Here is a 21,828-nt window from a genome sequence, read left to right as displayed (position 1 = left end):
GATGTGGAATTCTCTCCCTGAATCAGTGGTACAGGCTGATACATTAGATAGCTTTAAGAAGGGGTTGGATAGCTTTTTAGCAAGTAAGGGAATACAGGGTTATGGGAAATAGCTCCTAGTACAAGTTGATCCAGGGACTAGTCCAATTGCGATTTTGGAGTCAGGAAGGAATTTTTCCCCCTCTGAGGCAAATTGGAGAGGCTTCAGATGGTTTTTTTTTTTGTCTTCCTCTGGATTAACTGGCAATTAGGCAGGTTAGAAAAAGTTAAAAGGTTTAACTTGATGGACGTGTGTCTTTTTTCAACCTAACTTAATATGTTTCTACTGTTTCCATAAGGTTATATGTTAAGGAAGTTGCTACTTTGAAAGCTCCGCCAATGATAAACATAACTCCAAAGAATTAAGAGGGGTTCCCAAACTTCAAATGACTGTAAATACGGGAAATACATTTGTTTCCATAGCTTTATAGAGCATCCATAGAAAAAGAAAATGCAGTGCATGTATGGTTGCTTTTCAATGCCAAAAATATGACAAGTAGTAAAAAACTTTATTGCAAAGTCTGCCGAAAACAATTACAGACAGTGAGACATTATATATACATATATAAAACAGTTCCAGTCTTGCTCTGAAGCTAAAACTCAACTTATCAGTCATGGGAAAAATACATGCAACCAAACAAATGCAGTGAAGGGTACATAGTCTAGGTAGATATTTCCACCTTTTTACTGAAGTATATACTTGCCAGTGTAAATAGAAAAAAAACAAGGAGGTATCCTGTGTTTATATGACTAAATGATCCAGCCACGTAAAAATAGAACTATAATAAAGAAGTGGGTGTTGTGTTTTTATGTAGATAAAAGCATGTAATAAAATCTTTATAAAATATTTGTTTTTTTCTAGATAAATACAGAACCTGGGCCAAAGTTAGAACTTCAACAACACTATCAAACAGAAATAATGCTCAACAATTGTCCCAGATCAATCATTACAGTCCAGAACTCTTGTACATATGTTGTATGTTCTCCTTGAAAAATTGGGATTTTATCAAACTCAATTCAGAGTTGCACAAAGCAACAATATTTAACCTTATATAAAAAATTTCAAATTCTATTATATAGTTACTGTATATGGTTTTTGAGTTCTATCTAGCTGTAGCCTTCCTGATTGTAAAATTACATTGAACACCATAAACACTTAAATTGGGTTCTCCACCCAAAAAGCAGATTTCCATAAAGAAAAAAATAATTCTAAGCAACATTCCAATACATATTCATTAAACATTTTCAATGGTTTTAAAGTTATTTTTTTTTGCAATTGAATGCAGTATTTGTATTTGTGGAGAACTAACCCCCCCCCATGGCGATAAGTCCCCACTGGCCCCCTTCCCTGCCTCCCCCTGCACAGTCTTACCCCTGAATTCTGTCCCCTCTAGAAATAGTGACCGCCCATGCAGAGTGAGTGCAGAGGAGCTCCCGGACGCCTTCTTCTTATCTTCAGTAATTTTCATGTCTTCTTCCTCCCCTTTGGCAACTTCCGTCTCTTTTGGCACATGCACAGTTGTCGCCAACCGGATGATTGCTCCAACTGTGCATGCGCCATTAGGCCGCTCACTTCACGAAGATTACCGAAGGGGAGAAGATGGCGCCCGTGAGCTCCGTTGCACTCACTCTGCATGTGCGGTTGCTATTTCTAGAGGGGACAGAATTCAGGGGTAAGACTGTGCAGGGGGAGGCAGTGAGGACTTATCACCATGGGGGATTTAGTTCTCCTTAACCGCTGAAAACAATGAAACAGAAGTCAGTCTTCTTCTCCAGGTCTGTTACCTAGATGGCTTGCAACATTGTTTCAGGAGTCAGAGCCAAAAGTGTAGTCTCTGCCCTCTGCTCCAGACTCTACTGATCTACATTTAAAAACAACTTTAAACCACGCAATATGTGTAAAACATGTTTTATGGAAATGCTTAGAATTACATTCTCTTTTACAATGCAAAAAAATGTTTTTGGATGAGGACCCCTTTATGCAAATATAAATAAGTTATTCTCATAAAAACATCATATGTAAGTTTTTAGTACTGGCAATAATCAATACTGAAGCAGCCTGGAACCACGTGCAATATGGCTATCTCAACTGCAGTTTTATTTTTTACGGTCCTGGCAGCTCCATGGTATCCAAACAACCAACAGCTGGAACCACTACAGTGAATTTGGTACAGGCATAGTGCTCTAAACTCAGTTTATACTTCAGAATTCTAGTTCCTTTTGTGTCATGCCACTTTCTGTTCTTCAGTTTCACAAAAGTGTTTTGGCATTCTACGCAAACTGTGCTCCTCGCGGTTAGTCCTTGGTACATCCATTCCAAGCAGTGGCCCCTGCGTACCTGTTTCATTTTGCCGACTTACTGACGATGGAAGGCTAAAATACGTTCCATTTTATGATTTTTTTCCCAACAATGTTTCCATCTCCTGAGACTGAAAAGGATTTGGAGGAGAAAGGTTTCCATAACTATCTACCTCCAAAGTGCAATCCAGTCCAAAAATATCAAAAACAGATGTCTTACAACGTGGTCTCTTTAGACTGGCCATCGATATGGTTCCAGCGTCATGATGCCCAACATCAGTGACAAGGTTGCCATTATGTAAAGCTTCATTTCCAGAAGACTCAGAATCAGCAATATGTGGCATGGAGGCCTTGGAATCCATCAAGGTTTGTTTTGGCTGAGTAGAATTTTGTTCAGTCTCACATTGCAGTGGAAAAAGATCTTGTTCCTCTTCATCACCCACAGTGCAAGACTTGTTCATATGGTTTTTCCTCATTTTCAGTTCTTCCGTAGTAAACGTAGCAGGAGGCTTTGAAAAATCTAAACAAAAACAAAATATTCACTCAAACTAAAGACCAATTTAGGAGCCTTGGTATTGTTGCTTTCACCTTGAATCGTATTGCACTACAAAATCTGATGCCAAAACAGGTTCATGCAAAATATCAATTTAGGAGATATATCTGTGGGATAAAAATACATCTTTGAAAAGTTCCTGAGAGAATATTTTGAAAAGTACTGGCAATGTGGATAACATACAGATTGTTCCAATACACTGTAGGCACAAACACTCAACATCTTGATGCTCCACAAACTGTCAGCATTAATCTACAGATTGCTGGGATATCACAAGTTGGAAACTCTTAGTTATGGTAATGTAAAGTTCCATAAAATCAAGTTGTAATGTACTGTAAACAACAGGAATCTTACTCTGTATCAAGTTGTTTCCTATTTTTAATTATGGCATTGGAAGGCATTCATTATATTATGTGTACTGGAGAAGAAGGCCACAATGGTTTTGTCTCAACTCAATTGGGCACAAGAACTGCAAGTGACATCTTTTCTTACTGTAGGGAGATAAAAGTCGAGCATGCAGGAAGCAACTGGCATTCAGTGGTGCATATTACATCAACTGCTTTGCTGCCATTTCTTCTAGGTGGCAACAATGTACCCTGTGCCCGCCCTGCAGACAGTTTTTACTCTTGCTTTACATTTTTAAAAGGGTTCAATAGCTTTTTCTAGCTTTTTCCAGAGGTGCTGTGTAGTATTTTCCCATATACTGGAAATCCATTTATACAATCAATCTGTTCATGCTAGCATAAAACTTAACATAAGTTAACATTCTATGCTGACTAATTCTGCTGGAGGTAAAAGTTAGGCTAACATGCCAACGCATCAGTTCAATATTACATTTTGTAGGAATAGGGTTATGGTATATGTGGAAGGACTGGAAACAAGCTGTTTCTAGTGACCTTTTCAAATATGAATCTTGGCTTGTTCAAAGCACAATATAATACAACTTAGATGAATCTAAAGTGTGAATTAGTGCATATTAGAATGTAGTGATAGAAATAACAATGTTGTTTTATAGAAATGTTAAAGGAATCTTGTGGCCAGTTTCAAGTATGACAGACTCATTTTACAGACACAGCAAAATGCTATCGGAGAGAGGGATGGCTTTAGAACCTCAGAATAACATGAATACAAGCCAATGGACTCTAATAATATATAAGGAGACCATCAGAGCCTGTACTTTAGGTCTCTCCTCAGCCAAGCCTGAAGAACTCTGGAAGACCTTCTATGCTTTAACCAAGATCAGGTCCATGTTTGTTTCTCTCTTTTGCAAATTAAAATAAATACTCTTCTTCCTTCAAGAAACCTGTGAGCTACAATGCTAGCAGACAAAGAATTACTTACATTCTGCTTTTATAAGCTAGACAGAAACCTTCAGTATTCACCATTCTATCTATAAAATATTAAAGGATAAGTAAGCCTTTGTATTTCAGATCCCTAAAATGATATTAAACCACTTCCAAAATGACATACCTCTCTCCCTACGTGGAGTCTAAGATAGAAGTTGAAACATGCTGCAGAAACCAATCATTTCCTTATCTAGTATAAAGCCCCACCTTCCTTTGGTATAGCCTTCCCTGTCCTTTGAATAGGAAGTTGGTCAAAGGGCTGTCTACTGTGCATGCCTGATTGCATTGGAGCAGGACAAGAGGTAGGCCAGCTCTTTCACCAACTTCCTATTCGAAGAACAAGGTTCGCTAAGTAAACCAAAGGAGTGCGGGTCTTCACACTATATAAGAAAGTTACTGGTTTCTACAGCAGATTTTAGCTTCTATCTTAGAAAGAATATCAAACTAAATGTAGGGAGAGAGGTATGTCATTTTGCAGTCTTTATAGGGATTTAATATAAAAGGTTTACTTATTCTCCTTGAAATGTATGTTTAATGTGTTTAATCTGAGGTAGATAGCATTCTAAGACATTTTGCGGTATTTATTTTTGTTCTAGGTAGTTAAATTTTTGCTCTGCAGATCTCCAGTTTGGAATTTATCTGGTTGCTTTGATCCAATTTAACCTAGCAACAAGTTAGTTGTTTGAACAGCAGATAAATAGCAGGGGGGTTTAAATCTAAAGGTTTATGGAAAACATTTTAAAAGCAAACTTAGCGACCACTCCAACAATTAGATAACATTTTAAATGTATAATGTACACCAGCTGCAAAATACCCTGCCTCTTTTAATTATGTACATATATGCAGCGAGTAGTCCCCTTGCACCTCATAGGAATTGTAAACAAGGTCCACAAGCAGGGCTGGGCTCTCAGCTGAAGAACAATGATTTATACCAAACCTTATGTTGTACTTAGTTCTATTTACTTAGATGTGGATCATTCTGCAGAAGAGAGCAGCTGGGTGAAGTATGGTCATCCACTGGAAAGAGGCAGTTCTTTGACATATCTTGTTTCTGGGATCCAGGCAGCTGTGTCGGTGTAAGTTGACTTTCCTCTGGGCTCTCGAAAGGCTAAAAAACGTGACCATAAGTCTTATAAGTTGGCTAAATTCATTTAATAAACGGTAATGATTATACAAATCTTACTCTTAAACAAACGTTGAGATTTGTAGAGAAATAAAATATCAAAATAAACAGACAGGAAACAAGATTTCTGCAGTTTTGATATTTTAAGGTACTTTTTAATTAGTCTCTTTTTTGCGGTTGAATTATATACATTTTTTTTCCTGTGCAACTGCCAGGCTTGGAACTGTAGCTGATATTGTTTGCTAGGACCTATTTACCCAAGCAGCAATTTGAAAGTCGAAATGGTAGATGAATTGTACTGGAAAATAAAAATTAACAAGAAAATTGAAGCCTCAGTCTGTATTTTTTGTTGCCAGGGGCAGCAACCCCAAAAAAACAGACAGCATTTTCTTTCAGCTGTAGACTTCAAAGAATAAGATAGCTAATAATTTTCAAAACCTTAAAAAAATAAGGTCAAAAACTTGCCCTTTTAAATTCTATGGCACAAGGGGTAGGTATTTGGCCCCTGAATATCTCACTCAGTGCTCTATTCAGAATCCATTACTCTACATGAGAAAAAGAGTGAGGGTGAAATTCTGAATCTGAAATTCCAGTTTAATGGTGTTTAAATATAAACGTTAATGGGACATAATCAAACCTAACTTAAAACAAAGGAGGGATACAACTTTGTTTCCAAGAAATGTACCTGGTGAATTAAAACAGTCTGCAGCCGGTAAAGAAATTCCCACAGAAGTTTCTCCAAACTGGCCATGAAGGTTTCCCCATATTCACTTTGTAGCTTTGTCTGCAACAACACACTCATATCATCAGGTATTCCTGATTACTCCAAAGAGTTAAGTTTAGAAAGTGCACAATATTCCAGTGAGTATTTATAAAGCGCCAGCATTTTCCGCAGCGTTATACAATAAATGGGTTTACATGCAAAGCAACCAATAACCAATACAATAGGTGAAGCGGGTCCGTGTCACAATTTCACAAGAAGGTGCAGTGGTACTACTGTATATAAAGGGCGCTACTTTCTCCTGTATAACAGAAAGTATATGAACGGTTTACCCAATTAGAAAAAGGAATGATTACTTAAAGGAAATCTTTACTCACAAAACGAATGCTTAAGCAACATCATATTAAGAGGCCTATTAAAGAATCTTACCAAACTGGAACATATATATATCAGTAAGTATTGCCCTTTTACATCTTTTACCTTGAGCCCCCCCCATTTTGCGATGGTCTATGTGCTGCCTCAGAGATCACCTGACCAGAAATACTGCAGCTCTAACTGTAACAGGAAGAGCTAAGACAAGGGACTTTATTTTAAAATGGAAATTTAAATCCTTTAATTGAAGCAACAATCCTTTAATTGAAGCACACTGTTGAGGTACAATAGATAAATACACTGTATAATTCTGATTAAAAACATTTCTTCACAAGCATCACATGCATTATATCCTTGATATATTATTTAATTTTCTAAAAACACACATATGGCTGTATATGTTAAAAAGCAACAAATGCCTTACCTTGTACCTGATGCCTGAGGATTGGTGGCCCTAAGCTATTAACAGCAGAATATCTCGTAACTCACCTCTATGTAATTACTACGAAATTTATCATCCCGTATCAATCGAAGAACCAGTTTGCGAAAATGTGAATGGCACCGTTGGAGTCTGGAGTGGTCCCGCAACACCTGAATGAACAGTAACAGTTTTACTACTTGAAATATAACAAAGTAACCACTAACATGTCGATAGGTCACCAGATCATCTGGGTTGCCGTTGCATTCACCTTTCAATCGCTGGTTGCTGTGGGTAACACCACAGTTTAGTACTTGACTGTATGTCAAAAATTCAGTTTTTGTAGCAAGCGTTAATTTAGAATAATGGGTATTACCAGAGTGCTGGATCTCTCTACATCAACTTTTTCTGAGCAGTAGTATATTAAAAACTTACTGTATTTGGCTCATCGGGTAGTGATGGGGGAAAATGGAGATTTAGCGCTGTCAGAATTGACATTAATGAGCAGCTTTTCTCAACCATGTCAAGCACCATCTGTGGAAAGCAGAAAATATTAAGCAACTAGGCATTGTTCTATCTATATACATATAATGGTTGCATGACATCTTACCTTTCCTCTTAGGCCTACACTAAGTTTTGCATGGTGTCTGTAACAAAGCAGATCTGGCACTTGTGCATGGACTAATTCCAAGAACTCCAGTACTCTCCCAAAGTGCTGTGTCTCTCTTCTCTGCATCACCTGCCAAATAGCACTGGTCACTGCAGGAAGGTCTGGTGTCATATTCACACTTGATTCAGCTGAACCTATTCAAAGCAAAATGGCAATATTTTCATGCACAGAAGGGCAGAAACATTTTTTTTTTATATTTTTTAACAGTTTTTATATATTTCAAATATGTAACAGGCAGAAACATTTTAATCCTAAATAAGGCCCTTCTATATGAAAGCCTGACGTTGCAGCTGAAGCAAAAGTAAATCTATAAATAACATTCAGCATCAAGAGAAATCAGTGCACAGAATGTCCACATTCACATGTAGTCTGATGAGTAGGTAATAATATAATGTTGTTGTTGTTGTACAAATGAAGTTATCAATAGAGCCCATTCAGCAAGTAGTTAGCTGAAAGCAAAGATGCACTAGGTGGCTGTGGGTGACTACACTGGTCACATTTTTACCCCTTTGTATTGGAACATATCAAATGTATTTATATCATGGGGAATTGCTGCAAATGCAACAATTATATTTTTTATGGAATTAGGATCTCAGCTTTATTTAAACATTATACAGGTATGGGACCTGTTATCTAGAATGGCTGGGGTCTAGTGTTTTTGTATCTCAGTATCTCAAAGGGTCAGGAACACTAAAAAATGAATGTGTTTTACAGTAATGAGAATATAATGCACTGTTGCTCTGCACTTGGACAACTGGTGTATTTGCTTTAGAAACACAACTATAATTTATATCAATAAGCTGCTATGTAGGCATGGGGGCAGCCATTCAAAGCTGAAAAAGGAGAAAATGCACAGGATACACAGCAGATAACAGATAAGATCTGCAGTATACAATGGGATGCTTCAGAACTTATCTGTCATCTACTGTGTATCCTGTGTTTGAATGGCTACCCCCATGGCTACACAGCAGCTTGTTTATATAAACTATAGTAGAATTTCTGAAGCAAACACACCAGATTTACCAGTGCAGGACAACAGTACATGATATTGTTGATCCTTTTAAACACTGTTTAAAAAAGGATGGATTATATCTTAGTTAGGATCGAGTACGAGGTTTTATTATTACAGAGAAAAATGAAGTCATTTTTAAAGATTTGAATTATTTGATTAAAGCGGAGTCTACGGCCTTGACGTCGTTTTCGGAGTAACAGGTTTCCGGATAATAGTTACTATATCTATAATTCACTGTGAATGAGGCAAAACAACCAATAACACTGTATGTATCACTATATACAAGAAGATCTCTGGTGTGACAGAAAATGAAGCAGCTCTGGGTATGTGCTGACTGTATCCCAGGTCTGGTTAAAGAAACTCAACTAGACAATTTCATAACACATAACCATATCTGCTACGAGAATGCTGCTCAGTGTAAAGTCTTTAAATATATAATAAAAGGTTTGAAACGATCAAGTTCGGCTTCTGCCATTATTTGTTTAAGAAACTGCCATGTTTTCGTATATATTTAGCGGATATTAGCTAAGGAATATAAATACGGATCAAACTTCGCATACTGGATCACTTTATACGAACCCAATAAGTAGGCTACTTTACCAATCATCAACGCAGCATTGCTAGACCCCTAAGAAGGCATGATCTACAATAGATGCCAACTCCAAGCTCCGTTAATTATTCCCTGAAAGCATTAAAATCCAGTTCTCAATCACCTTCTTCCCGATCACCCTGCACTCCCATGTTAGCAGCCAGCTTCGCAGACAAGACCAGGCATAGCGCCCAACATTCAACCAATCAGTATACGGAAGCGACTGTGTGTAGCCAGTCAGTTTACCGCCGTATTACCAGTCCAGCAGTCAACCAATCATAACAGAGGAAGCCTCTGTCTAGCTCTCCAATCAGCTAGCCGCCATATTATCAGCGCGTCGACTTTTCCAAGTCGTAAAAGCGTTCTCGTATGCGTGCCACGGTGCGTTCCAACCACTAATGGCGCGTTCACTGAGTTTCCGTACGTCGGCGGCGCGTATTCAGGTGTGTTTATGGAATCGAGCGCGCGCGTTCAGGTGTGTTTTAGTTGCGCAGGGAACAAAAGGAAGATTTGGGTGAGTTGTAATATCGTTTGCACTTATGAGGGATATACGTTTGTTTAAGGCGAGATATTCCTTATTATCGGGCATACCTCAACTTTTTAACTTTGTGGATTCGAGTTGTATTACATTGACGAAGGTTTAACAGGTTTTTAACTTCAAATGACTTCTTTCTGGTTGTCTCGCTAGTTTTGTGTCTAGATGATTTATAATTAACGCCTATTCCAGATTTTCAACTATTAGTGGCCGGAATGTGTTTGTAACCGGAATAAAATGTCTGTAAATAGTTCACATTCATTTACTTGTCTGACAAATGATGGTTGCCTGTCCTTTCTCATTCAGTTTATGCCTGGGACTACTTTCTTCTTGCTGTCACCTGTGTTTACAAAGAGACATTTTTTAAAAATACCAGATTTAAAACATTTTATGAAAATTAATATCTAAAAGAAAAACTAAGGGGTAGCCAAATCCAAGGACCGTTTAGTTGAATATTTAATATTCAGTGAAACCAAAGGACCAGTAACTAATAAATATTTATCTTATTCAACCATCTTTATCTGTGGTCTAAACAATGTGTTCAGTGGAGCTTTAAAGTGATACACTGACACTAAAAAAGTATGTGAATGTACATCAAAAGTTACCTATAGCGCATGTTGATTTTTCACTGATAGTTCTGCTTTTGTAAGTAATTGTTACTTGAAGTTCCTACACCTGACTGTCCCTTCTCAAGAGTTTCTAATGCTAACTGACTGCTGAAGCTCAAATGTGGCAGCCCCCTCATAGAGGAACATGGGGGATCAGATGGGTAATGTAAAAGCATCTGTAAAGACTTTTATGGCAAAATTATGAATAGCATGTGCGAAGACAATATTATGATAGATGTAAAAAAAAAGGTTCAATTCCTGATGTCAGTATCTCTTTAACAAGTATTTATCACCTGCCACCCCCCATCAGAAATATCATGCTTTCTTGAAGTGGACAACATTTCTGGTAATAGTGTCAGATTGGTATACCTGGCGCCCAATACTCCTGCCACCGCCCCAAAACACTGGCGGCTACCAACCCCCTCTGCTGACAAGCCCAGGGTGGCAATCCATTAAAGGAGAAGAAAAGGCATCTTGCACTTGGGGGTGCCAAATGTTAGGCACCCACAAGGGATTGTATTTACTTACCTGAAACCCTGGGCCGGTGCTCCTATCAGCAGAAAACTTCACCAGCCCTGGGTTATACCATTGAGCACCACAGAGTGCTTCTCTTCCGTCTTCTGATTTCTTCGTGCGGCTGCGCATGTGCAGTAGAAAAGCTGAACTTTAACTAAAAAGTCGCCTATTTTGTTCAACTGCACATGCGTTTGGCCCGGGAAATTTGAAGCAATAAGAAGCCGGAAGAGGATCACTCAGTGGTGCTCCTTGTACAACCCGGGGTTTCAGGTAAGTCAATACAATCACTTGGGGGTGCCTAACATTTGGCACCTTCAAGTGCAGGATGCCTTTCCTTCTTCTTTAAGCAGTCATGTGAGCTAGAATGCATGACTTCTTGATGCTCAATCAAAAAGTGAGTCCCATTATCTCCCAAAGTTGAGTTGCTTATCCCACTCTAACAGGGCAGGCTTGGAGCATTGTTTTTTTTGATTCACTGCTACTTTTTTAATTTGTGTAGGTCTCACAATGAGAGATTCTGTTACAGACGGGGAGAATCGGGCACCTAGAAAACATAGAGATCACTTGGAAAATGATACTCACAAACCCCATAATAGAAATTTGCCAGAGAGTGATCAGTATTCAAAGCAATATCACGATGAAAGTACTCAGTCTAGAACCAAACAGGAGAAAAATAGAAACCATTATACTGAGAGAGACCAAACCCATGAAGAAAGGACTTCGAGTAGGAACCAAGGAGAAAAGAATAAAAACTGGTCTGAGCAGAGAGAAAAATACTACAGAGAAAGGGAGACCAGCAGAAACCAACAAGAAAGAAGCCAGGGACGGTATGATGACAAGGATGGGTATTACAAAGAGAGAGTACAAGACAGGAACAAAAAACAATATTTGGAAAAAGAGAATTACCAAAAAGAACCAGAAAAAGTTAGGAAGAATACAGAAAGAAGTCGAAATGAGTTTATGGAAAGAGATGAATACCGTGAAAATGCTTCATACAGCAAAGATCGTCACCAGTATCCAATGGAAAACAAAGAACAGGAACGATATTATGCAGATCAAAGGTCAGAGAAATATTTATTTGTAGAATTGTTAGTGCATTAACACTACCTGAATCCACCATTCACTGGGCACACAGAGCGAACCTGAAAATGCGCAACGGGCCAAAATCTGCCCTGTGTGTATGGCCGGTGGATTCCTGTCAATACCCTCAAGTACGGGGCAGAGGAGAATCAAACTGGCATTGTCTTCTTAGGTCGTGGCAACCTTGGGATGCCATATATGTTACAGTGCCTATTCTAAGAAACAGTTTGGTTTTTGAGCTGTCTGGTTACTTGAGTTCCAATGGAAAAGTATTTTTCTCTTATAGTTTTGAGATAACTGACATATTATTAGTAAGCTGATTCAACATATTTTTCCAGCTGCAAACTATTCCCTCATTCTATTTAGACCAATACCAGGTGCTAATTATTAGGTTCAAGGAACCTGTGTGAGTTTCTCTGGTTGAACACTAGTAGTTTGGAATGCCCACCTATCAAGCACCATGACTGAGCTGTTTGCAGCAGTAATGACTAACTTAAACTAATATTTTTGATTAAGATTTGCACTTAGTGTAAGTTCAGGGCAACTATAATTGTTCCTATTTAAATGATAGCAGCCCTCTTAAGTAATGAAAATCTTTGCTTATTATCATTGTGGAAAATAGCTACTCTTATAACAATGGCACATGGTTTGATTCTGAGCATGTGATGCCTGGGGAATTAATAGAGAACAAAATTCTCATGGTAGCCCCCATTTACTTATGATAAATGCCTGCAAGCAGAAGTGTATTCACTCATGCGCCTACTTTAGGTGATTATTATAAGTGAATGTGGAGGTTAAAGCTAAATGAATGTTATGTAGTTGCTAAGGGAGGACATACCTTTGGCAAAAGGCTGTACTTTATACTAGGCCAACAAAGACCGATTTATCTGCTAAATTATGTAGTCCTTGTAACCTGTAATTTGTCTCATGCAGATCCTTCTCTGTGCATGGCTCGAATATGGAATATGTTGAAGACCATGAGACAGATGGTGGAATCTTGGAATGCCATAAATGCAGATACCTTTGCACTGGTCGTGGTAAGTACACTGTGGATTTGATCATTCTGGAAAAAAATTTGTTTAAAAAAAGCTATTGCTAGAATAAATGGTCTATGTACAGTTAACATAAAGATAATCTTATACTGTGGTAAAATATAACAATAGGTTCAGGTTGCCCAGTCGGGTGTAGTGTACATGCTAAGATAATAGTTTTCTACAGCATGCAAAAGAGCACAAACAAAAAAGAAACTAATAAATACAGATGACAAGTTGAGAAGGTGAATCTAATTGGTAGTCATTATACTGAATTATTTATGTACAATAAGTGCCATAATTATAGTATTGGAAACTTAGCAAAGTAGCAGTCACAAAGAACATTGAGGTAGTTTTGGATCATTAAATTCAAAGTGAAAATAAAATTGCTGCTACCCCAGACAAAACATCCACCGGACGGAAGTACTTTCTTCTGAGCACTGCACCGTCATCCTCTGCTCTTTTAAGCATTCCTTGCATCATTCTGCATGGTTCTGGATGCAGTACAGAAATCAGTGAAGACTGGTTTCTGTACTGCAGATGTGCCCAAGTTAAATAGGTACAGGGAATACCTGCAAAGAGCATGGTGGTGTGGTGTTTAGAAGAATGTACCCCAGGCTGATGCATCTATGAAGTGGAGGTTATCAATTAGAATAACTGAGGGATGCAATTGCTATCCACTATTGATAATCTTTTAATTACTCCTAAATTTTTACTTGTAGTTTGTTTGGATTACAAATTAATCTGAAAAAAAATCTAGGAATCAAAAACCCATTATAAATTACATTTTTAACAGGTTCACACGTATCTAAGAATAATATACCAGCTTGAGTTTTTACATATTGGCTATGTAAGATGATCCATTTTGGCATTTTATATAGGTATTGGTGTCCAAGCAAAATAGCTTACTGCGTAGCTGAAAAGCCTGAAACTCTGTAACTCGATTTTCTGGTTTTTCTAGCTGGATTGCAAAACCTTAGTTTCATGCTTCATGTATTTGTCTAAATGCCAATTGCTCAGTCTTGTATACAGGCATTCTTGCCTTCTTCGAAGCACAGTGTGAACTGGTATTGTTTTAGTTACCTTGTGTTGTGAAATTGTTTTATTGATCACAGTGCTCTTTAATCTGCCCCACCCGCACTAGTTCACTTGTACATCCTGGTCCAAAGTGGCCAAACACTAGTGAACTTGCCAGTTATCTGACCAATTCACTCTGTGGGCAAAACTGAGAGTCATTGCGTGATTTGGCTATCCACAGCTAAAAGTGATCCAGGTAAAAGTCCAGTGATCTGACAGGAAGTGAGTAGCAGTTCAAGTTCTTTTTACTTCCTTGTCTGCTGATGGCTTCTGTACCTTCAGAGAATGTGCGGAGGCTACCGTTTGAATAGACTCATTGCAATTTGATCGGATCAAAGGGTGAATATACAAACTGCCCTCCTTGAGGTGGCTTGCATGTAACCCAGCTCAACATTTTTTTTTTGTAAAGCCAACTTGCTCTTTGTATTACACAGGCAGTAATTGCAGGAGCACTGTGCTACTATTTCAATTTTAGGAAATATTTTGCTGCATACCAGTGAACTATGGTGAGGAAGTCAAGTGAGCAGATATGGAGACTACTCTGCCATTTATCACTAGGACCGGGGCTCTGCTTTCTATGAGTGCTGCAGTTTTGAAGGTTGGACCGAAACATTATAAAAACCTTACAGCAGAAGCTCCTTTTTAAGTTTTTCTTAAAATCCGGGAAAATTTAAAATGCATTATATATTAATGGGGCAATAAAAACAATGTACAATGAGGGGAATCCATATCCAAAATCAGGGTGTGTTAAATTGAGGTTTCATTTTATTTTCTGGGAGTGAAAAAAAAGCCAGCATGTAGACAGAAAACCCCATACAAAACATCCAAACTCCTTCCAGTTACTGGCCTGAACGGCACTGAATTTAGTACCTAGCGCTGCAAGGCAGCCCACCGATCCAGAATTGGATCATATCCCAAAACTTCTGGCCAAATTTCATAATACAACTTTATGTAGAGCTTAAAAAATCCAGTCCTTCCAAATACTTCAAATATGAAATATGACAATTATTGTCCCATCCATGGCCAGTCTGTTGGTAAATGTTCCTCTGGCACATTTGGAGTCGTCTCCTCAGGCTTATTCTGTTTGAACAGTACATGAAAAATTACCAGAATGTATAAACTTCCTCATTCTTAGTATTTTCCTGCACTGTTCAATAATGTTTTATTGTCATTCATCTGACTTTGGTACTTTGTCCCCTTCACAATTAAATAAAACATATTGCGTGAGGTATTTTTATATGCTTGTAATGTTCATTTCCTGCCATAACAGACACTTTTAGCATATTTCTGTTTCTAGACTATGGATTCAAAGGTAATTAAGAAACAAAGCTGTGCATATTATTTTTGTTTTATTTATGTTGGTGGTTACACAGGATACAATTAATTGCAATCTGGACACATGTAGATAGGCTTCCAGTTGCCATTGCAGATTCTTGAATATTGCTTGCTTTAATGATTTTGATCCCTGCAGGGAAGGTATTTACTGTAATTGTAGAAAGTAGTGGAGAAGACTAATGGCACTACAGTGTGGAAATTAAAATACATGAGGCATCAGCGTCATATCAATAGTGACTACTCTTTTTAAATATGTAATATTATTTGTGGGCTGGCTTGCTGCCTATAGCCAGGGTCGTTCATAAAAAAAAGAACTTTCATATGGCTTCGGAATAGCTGAGGATTCTAAGTGTCTGATATTCCCCTATTCCATTTTTTAAAAAAAATTCTATACACCACTTCTAGTCAGCCTGGGACCATTTTATTTCTAACATATTGGGGCTGCTTCTTTAGGACAAGATAACATTTGTCAAGATATTGTCTTTTTGTGGTATTATTTTTTGTTCATCTGTGGTTACTAAGCTTTGTATTTGTGCCTGCAGTTTATAAGTATTGTTTCTATTGGAATTCAGTAACTTGATTCCTGTCAGTGCTTGAAAAGGCAAATCAAATAGCTGATGTCATGGATCCTATAAGAAACATCACTGTAATTCGGTCATTTTCACCTAAAATGGCGCAGCATTAGTTCACATGTGAACCCAAAACAATGTTATTTACTTTTTATTAGCCTCTTCAGCATTGTTTGGGCTTTGATCATGTATGTTGAAAAATCTTTCGCGATAACGATTGTATCAGATCCTGGGCATGACCAGATCCAACCATGTCTGGCCACACTACTCTTTTAGTAGTGCATTAACTACTTGCTTAGATGTACTTATTGTGACAACATAGAAGGGACATGCAGAACAGGCTAAAATGCTCAGGTCATGTATAAAATTTGTAGGCCTTAAAGGAGAAACAGACCCTTAATAAAAAATCCCCTATCCTACATACACTCCCCTCCCTCCTCCTCCCCCCAGGGCAATTGGCCCTAACTCTTTACTCGTCCCTCCGTGCAGATTCTGTGCAGCGGAGTTCACGGGCGCCATCTTTAGCCGCTTTGGTGATCTTCAGGAAATTATCGGTTCTGTCTCATTCCGAAGATTGCCGAAGAGAAGAAGATGGCTGCCGTGAACTCTGCTGGACAGAATCTGCACGGAGGGGTAAATAAAGAGTTAGGGGCATTTGCTCGTGGGGGCAGCTAGGCTGGGGGGGGTCTATGTAGGGTAGGGTTTTTTTTTTTGTTTCTCCTTTAAGCCTATATAGACCTAAATCTACAAAACATCACAGAAGATAAAGGTTAGAGCTAGACATATATATAAATATTAAATGCACCATACACCTAACACTGCTCCATCCAATTTCCATCTTTGCAGCCTTATGCCAGCTAGTAGAAGTTCTGCTCAACATGCTGATCCTGATCTGCTGCTCCGTGTCCTACAACTCCACAGGTGGATTCACCGGGATTACTAATCTGGGAGGAATTTACTACTATCAGTTTGGTGGGGCTTATAGTGGATTTAGTGGTGCAGATGGAGAAAAAGCCCAGAAACTGGATGTCCAGTTCTACCAGTTAAAGCTCCCAACAGTTACAGCATCCATGGCTTTTGGTGGGGCTTTGATGGCTTTCTGTTGCCTTTTAGTTCTTCTTGGAGTACTTCGCATTCCGTGGCGCTTTCCAATCTGGCTGCTGGTTGAATGTGTGCTAGATATTCTGATTGCTGTGGGTTACATTCCAGCCTTGTATTTCTACTTCCGACGTCTTCAAGATGCATATGACTCCCAGGTGTGCAAAGACAGGGAAAGCTTGTACAGCAGCAAGGGTTACAAAGGCTTCAGCTGTGCTCTGCATGGTGCAGACATTGCAGCTGCACTCTTTGCTTGCATGGCAGTTATAGCTTTCTTTCTCAGTGCTGTTTTGGCCATCAAAGGCTACAAGAGAGTCCGCCAGTTAAAAAAGAAACCCAACAACTATGTTTGACTTTATGAGTATATAAAATTTATTGGGGGACTGTTACTAAATGAAGGAAAATGTTCCTATAGTGGATAAGCACAAATGGAAGAGCAGTTGTTTTGCATAGCTACTGTGAACTAACATGAAATTGCTTGGAGCTGCCTAGTTCCTAATAACAGGTGAAGAATTCTGGCAAAAGTACTAATCTATATTAACCATATATTCTTTTATAACCACATGTTTGTAGCCAATTCAGCTATTAAGGACTTGTATAAAAATGTTTTTATGTAGATATCTGTAACATGCAAATGTTTTTATTTCGTTTACCGTTTTTGTGAAACCGATAAATAAAATATAGATCTGATCATCTGTTGTCAATTTGTCTTGTTGGAAAAGCACAAAGAGTAGTGAGAGCATGAGTGTTTTTACAGTTCTCTCTTACTCCCCAGTACTAAAAAGAGGCAAATAAAACCACTGCAATGACAGGCACTTCTAAATATGTAATTATCCTTGCCAGTAATTTAGTGATTAGCATTACTTTCTCTTTTTTTTCTTGTCCCAGGTATACTGCACATCTTGGAGGTGATCCTGAACGTTCTGGTTCTCATATGTGTAGTATCCTCCTATTTCGTTCTTTCAGGATTCAGTGCTGGAATGTCAAGTGGTGGTTTTGGAGGGGGATATTACCCTTTTGAGGGGCAGGAGCTGCAGGAGGTGCGTCAACTAGACCAGCAGTTTACAGTGATGCGGGCCCCCCTGCTTTATGGGGGTTTGACTGTTTGCGTGCTGGTGGGGGCCCTGACCATGGGTGTTTTGGCTGCTGGATCCAAACACCTGCTGAGCTTGTCTGGATTATATTTGTTGATGGAAGCATTGTTTTGCACTTTAGCCTCCTTGGGCTATGGAACTGCAGTAGGGGTGTTTTTGCACTTTGCCCTGCAAATAAACTCCACTGATGTCTGTAAAAGACGGGAAAGGTTATATGGCAGGAATGGCCTCACCTGGATGAACTGTGACCTATCAGGAACAGACGGAGGAGCTGCTGCATTTGCTATTATGCTGGTCATATTATATGCAGTAAGTGTAGTACTAACTGGCCGTGCTTACAAGCAGAGGAAATATCTGCAGAGACAACTTCCATTTGTACCAGCAGCTGCAGAGATTACATTTTAACTTCACTTTAGGAGTAAGTGTCAAATATAAATATATATATATATATATATATATATATATATATATATATATATATATATATATATATATATATATATATATATATAATGAATTTATTCAATCTTTATGAATGGTATATAATCTCTGAAAAGCCCGGTACAATATATGGCACTATATCATAATATCCAAATATTCCAATAAGAAAGCTAATAATCTTGCATCTCCATTGAAGGACCAAATCTACTGGGACAGCTTAAACTGCAGCCAATATATATGAAGATTACATTTCACATTACCCTAGAAGTAAATATATTGTACCATCTCAAAATTCCATATAAATGTGAAGAAATGTGAAGAAAATTGGAACTGCTGAAGACTTGCTGGGCTTCCTTATGTTAATTGCCCGCTTCAAGTCCTTACACAACATTTCAGTAGGAGTAAGGTCAGTACTTTGGCTTCCAAAACATTCATTTTCTTCTGCTCGAACCATTTTTTTGGTAGCTTAACTTGTGTTAGGGTGGTTGGCTTGTTGCATAACTTTCTCTTGAGCTTCAGTTCAGAGACTCTGTTAGTACAATTCACTAAATGGCAGAATTTGCTGGTATAATTAGAATTAATAGTTACATCAATGATGGAAAACTGTCTTGTGCCACAGGCAGCAAAGCAGGCCAAAACCATGATATTGTCACCACCATGATTTACAGATGGGATAAGGTTCTTATGCGGCAATGCAGTGTTGCCTTTCACCAAACCTTATGCTTTTCATCTAAGCCAAAAGTAATATTTGCGTCTCATCTGTCCACAGAACTTTCTTCTAATAGCTCCTAGCTTATCCATGTGGTCTTACCAAACCGTAGATGGGTAGCAATGTAGTAGTTTGGATACAAGTATCTTTCTCATTGCAGCCTCTTCCATAGAGTTCTGATGACCCATAAACACTGATATTTGCCACTGCAATAGAAGCCTTTAGTTTCTTAAACATTAGCTTGGGGTTCTTTAAGATCTCCCAAAGTTTCCTACCTTGCCTTTAGTGTAATATTTGTGGGACAGCCACAACTGGGGAGGGTAACAATGGTGTTCAATTTGCATCAATTTGTACACAATCTGCCGGACAGTGGAGTGGTGGGGTCCAAAAGCTTCAGAAATAGTTTTGTAACCTTGGAGAGCATCAATAGCGGTTTATCAAACACATAGTACTTTATTCCTTTAAATAAAGCATTTTCATAGAAATATACTTTTCTAATAGTACGTGCACTGGATAATCCCAAATTGACTGTTTTCATAATTCCTAAAATCAACCCTTTGGCTACTGTGAGTCACTGTGCTCACACACAAACAAATTATTGTAAAGAAAAATAATTTTCCTTTAAGATCAGACTTGGATAGGGAAGAGCCTCCAACACTGCTGAACCCCAATTAGAAACGTGTTCGTAAATAAAATTTAGCAATAGGCTTAAACTAACAGAAAACATGTTTTGAACTTAATTTGATCGGTCAGCATAATTTAAGTTAATGCTGCTTCCACCCAGCCTTATGTTTTGTTTGGGTTTTTTTTTGCTCCTTTTAACTGTACTGATTGGTTGATCAGTCAGGTAGGTACAAAGCAGCTTATCAGAAGATCCATGTATAAAGTTAGTAGGTACATTCTGATTACTACCTGCTTCAATATACATCCTTTACTTTCTGGACTCAAAGGCTAGCAGTGCAACATGTAGTACGTTATTCCTGTGCCTTACGGAAATACTTTGTGTGTGAATTGTTTTTTTGATCACTTGTCATTTCACTGCAGTTTTCTTCATCGTAGAGATAAAAAACGAGAAAACGTATCGATAGAGAAGCACTTGTTTTTACATTCTTGGACAAACAATATGTGGGTGTTTTGTGACTGATGTCCTAAGGATTTCAAATTCCCCACGTCTGTCAATCATTTCAATAAAGTCTGCTCCCATTTTTTTGTATCTGTGTGTAACAGGCATCAATAAATGAGGGTAGTCAAAGGTTTAAAGCAGTGTTTAACCTTTCTTTGAATGGGACTCAAAGAGGTGTGTGATACAAATTGTGGTTAGAATTGTGTATTATGAACTTTTGAGTACTGTTTTTTGTTTTTGGACATATCGCTGTGTAAAATGTTGGTTAAAATAAGAGCTTTTCTAAACCATGCCACATCTTAAAGGTGGCCATACACGCACATAACTTATCGAAAAATCACAATTAAAGCATTTCTCTGTTATTGAAATAAAAATGTAAAAAAATACAGAAGTGTGAAGGTTTTAATTAAGATTTGATCTGCTTTATTGTAGCAGCAACATTGATCGCGATTGGCTCAGTTCTCTTAGAGAAAGAAAAAAACACACAACAAACATGACTGGAATTGTCACATTCACCATCAAACTCAAAGAATTGTGTTGAAAGATTCATACACATACTCCCATACAAAGCAGCCTGTAAGATACCTGGATATACTAATGTTAGCAACAATCCTGCGACAAAGGGCGTAAAGAAGCATTCTTTTATAATAAATACAATTATTATTGTCTTCTAAAAGAGAAATACTTATCTTTAAGATGCGTTTCATTTTTTTAGATTAGAGCGTCATTTATTGATCAGATACATCTCCAGCAACAGACAGTATGTTGGCAGCTTCTACAAGCCAAAAGATTTTCTAGAGTAACTGAACCTGCAGTACTACAGTCAGTGACCATCACCATAAGGGAGCAAAAGAAATGTGCCTCTTCCTCTGCGTGAGTGCAAGACAACCATTGTGACGGAATCTTTTAAAAGCATCTTAAAGATAATTTTTTTTTTTTTTTATAAATAAAAATATTTCTTTTAAATATAACTAGTCATTCTCATAGCAATGTAGGGGTTGTAAACTTTATACAAAAAAATTAAAGGTGCATATATCTATAGTAAAGTGACACTAGCTGCTCATCGGGTATTTAAAGGGCAAAGACACATTATTTAGAAGAATGTCCTCCGTATATTTTACAGAGAAGATACTATAAAGCGTGGGAACACCGCTTATCCTTCAGCTGCTGCCATATTCAAGTTCTGAAGAACTAGGAGAGCTCCTGCTTACATGTAAAAATGCAGATATGTAGAAGAAAGAATGTTTTGTTCACATATATAGAAATGGCTCGAATAGCGTATAGTTAATGGAACTATATTAAATATATATACATATATGAAGTGCTTTTACCGCCAATGTTCCACAGCATGTGGAAATCCTGGTGTATATCATAATAAAAGATTTGAGAACATGGAGACATACCTGCTGGAATGGAATGCGTATGCTCTTTGGCAAGCCAGGAAAGGAGCGTCATCATAGAGCATGCATGAG

At 38.0% G+C, this 21,828-nt stretch overlaps 2 protein-coding genes across 6 annotated transcripts; one reads left to right on the top strand and one right to left on the bottom strand.

Moving 5' to 3' along the window:
• Positions 1 to 1,691: 1,691 nt before the first annotated feature.
• Positions 1,692 to 9,378, bottom strand: tinf2.L (TERF1 (TRF1)-interacting nuclear factor 2 L homeolog). Of its 2 annotated transcripts, none has more exon segments than NM_001096977.1 (7): positions 1,692 to 2,856; positions 5,199 to 5,343; positions 6,044 to 6,142; positions 6,941 to 7,042; positions 7,305 to 7,403; positions 7,480 to 7,673; positions 9,265 to 9,378. In NM_001096977.1, coding segments are annotated over 7 exon segments (1,095 nt in total). In that variant the 5' UTR covers positions 9,293 to 9,378; the 3' UTR covers positions 1,692 to 2,428.
• Positions 9,379 to 9,523: 145 nt separating this feature from the next.
• On the top strand, positions 9,524 to 21,293 carry marveld3.L (MARVEL domain containing 3 L homeolog). Of its 4 annotated transcripts, none has more exons than XM_018242209.2 (5): positions 9,524 to 9,654; positions 11,299 to 11,860; positions 12,813 to 12,916; positions 17,878 to 18,501; positions 18,721 to 21,293. In XM_018242209.2, the coding sequence occupies exons 2-4, from the start codon at positions 11,307 to 11,309 to the stop codon at positions 18,486 to 18,488; spliced, it is 1,269 nt and encodes a 422-aa protein (XP_018097698.1). In that variant the 5' UTR covers positions 9,524 to 9,654; positions 11,299 to 11,306; the 3' UTR covers positions 18,489 to 18,501; positions 18,721 to 21,293. The 4 variants fall into 4 exon arrangements, with proteins under 4 accessions (XP_018097698.1, XP_018097703.1, XP_018097699.1 ...); XM_018242210.2 differs by lacking the exon at positions 9,524 to 9,654 and adding an exon at positions 9,661 to 9,787; XM_018242213.2 differs by lacking the exon at positions 9,524 to 9,654 and adding an exon at positions 9,662 to 9,778.
• The last annotated feature ends 535 nt before the right edge of the window (positions 21,294 to 21,828 follow it).

This window comes from Xenopus laevis, chromosome 4L (genome assembly GCF_017654675.1).
Source record: "Xenopus laevis strain J_2021 chromosome 4L, Xenopus_laevis_v10.1, whole genome shotgun sequence".
Classification (NCBI taxonomy): domain Eukaryota; kingdom Metazoa; phylum Chordata; class Amphibia; order Anura; family Pipidae; genus Xenopus; species Xenopus laevis.
This window is presented reverse-complemented; position numbering and strand designations above follow the sequence as displayed.

Coding starts and splice junctions, on each gene's coding strand:
- tinf2.L (XM_018242206.2), bottom strand. CDS start 9,158: ATGATTGGTAAAGTAGCCTACTTATTGG. Junction 7,674..9,130: donor TAAAGTAGCCTACTTATTGG/GTTCGTATAAAG, acceptor TGCTTTGAATAG/GTTCAGCTGAATCAAGTGTG. Junction 7,404..7,479: donor GTGTAGGCCTAAGAGGAAAG/GTAAGATGTCAT, acceptor TGCTTTCCACAG/ATGGTGCTTGACATGGTTGA.
- marveld3.L (XM_018242209.2), top strand. CDS start 11,307: ATGAGAGATTCTGTTACAGACGGGGAGAATCGGGCACCTAGAAAACAT. Junction 11,861..12,812: donor CGATATTATGCAGATCAAAG/GTCAGAGAAATA, acceptor TGTCTCATGCAG/ATCCTTCTCTGTGCATGGCT. Junction 12,917..17,877: donor ATACCTTTGCACTGGTCGTG/GTAAGTACACTG, acceptor TTCTTGTCCCAG/GTATACTGCACATCTTGGAG.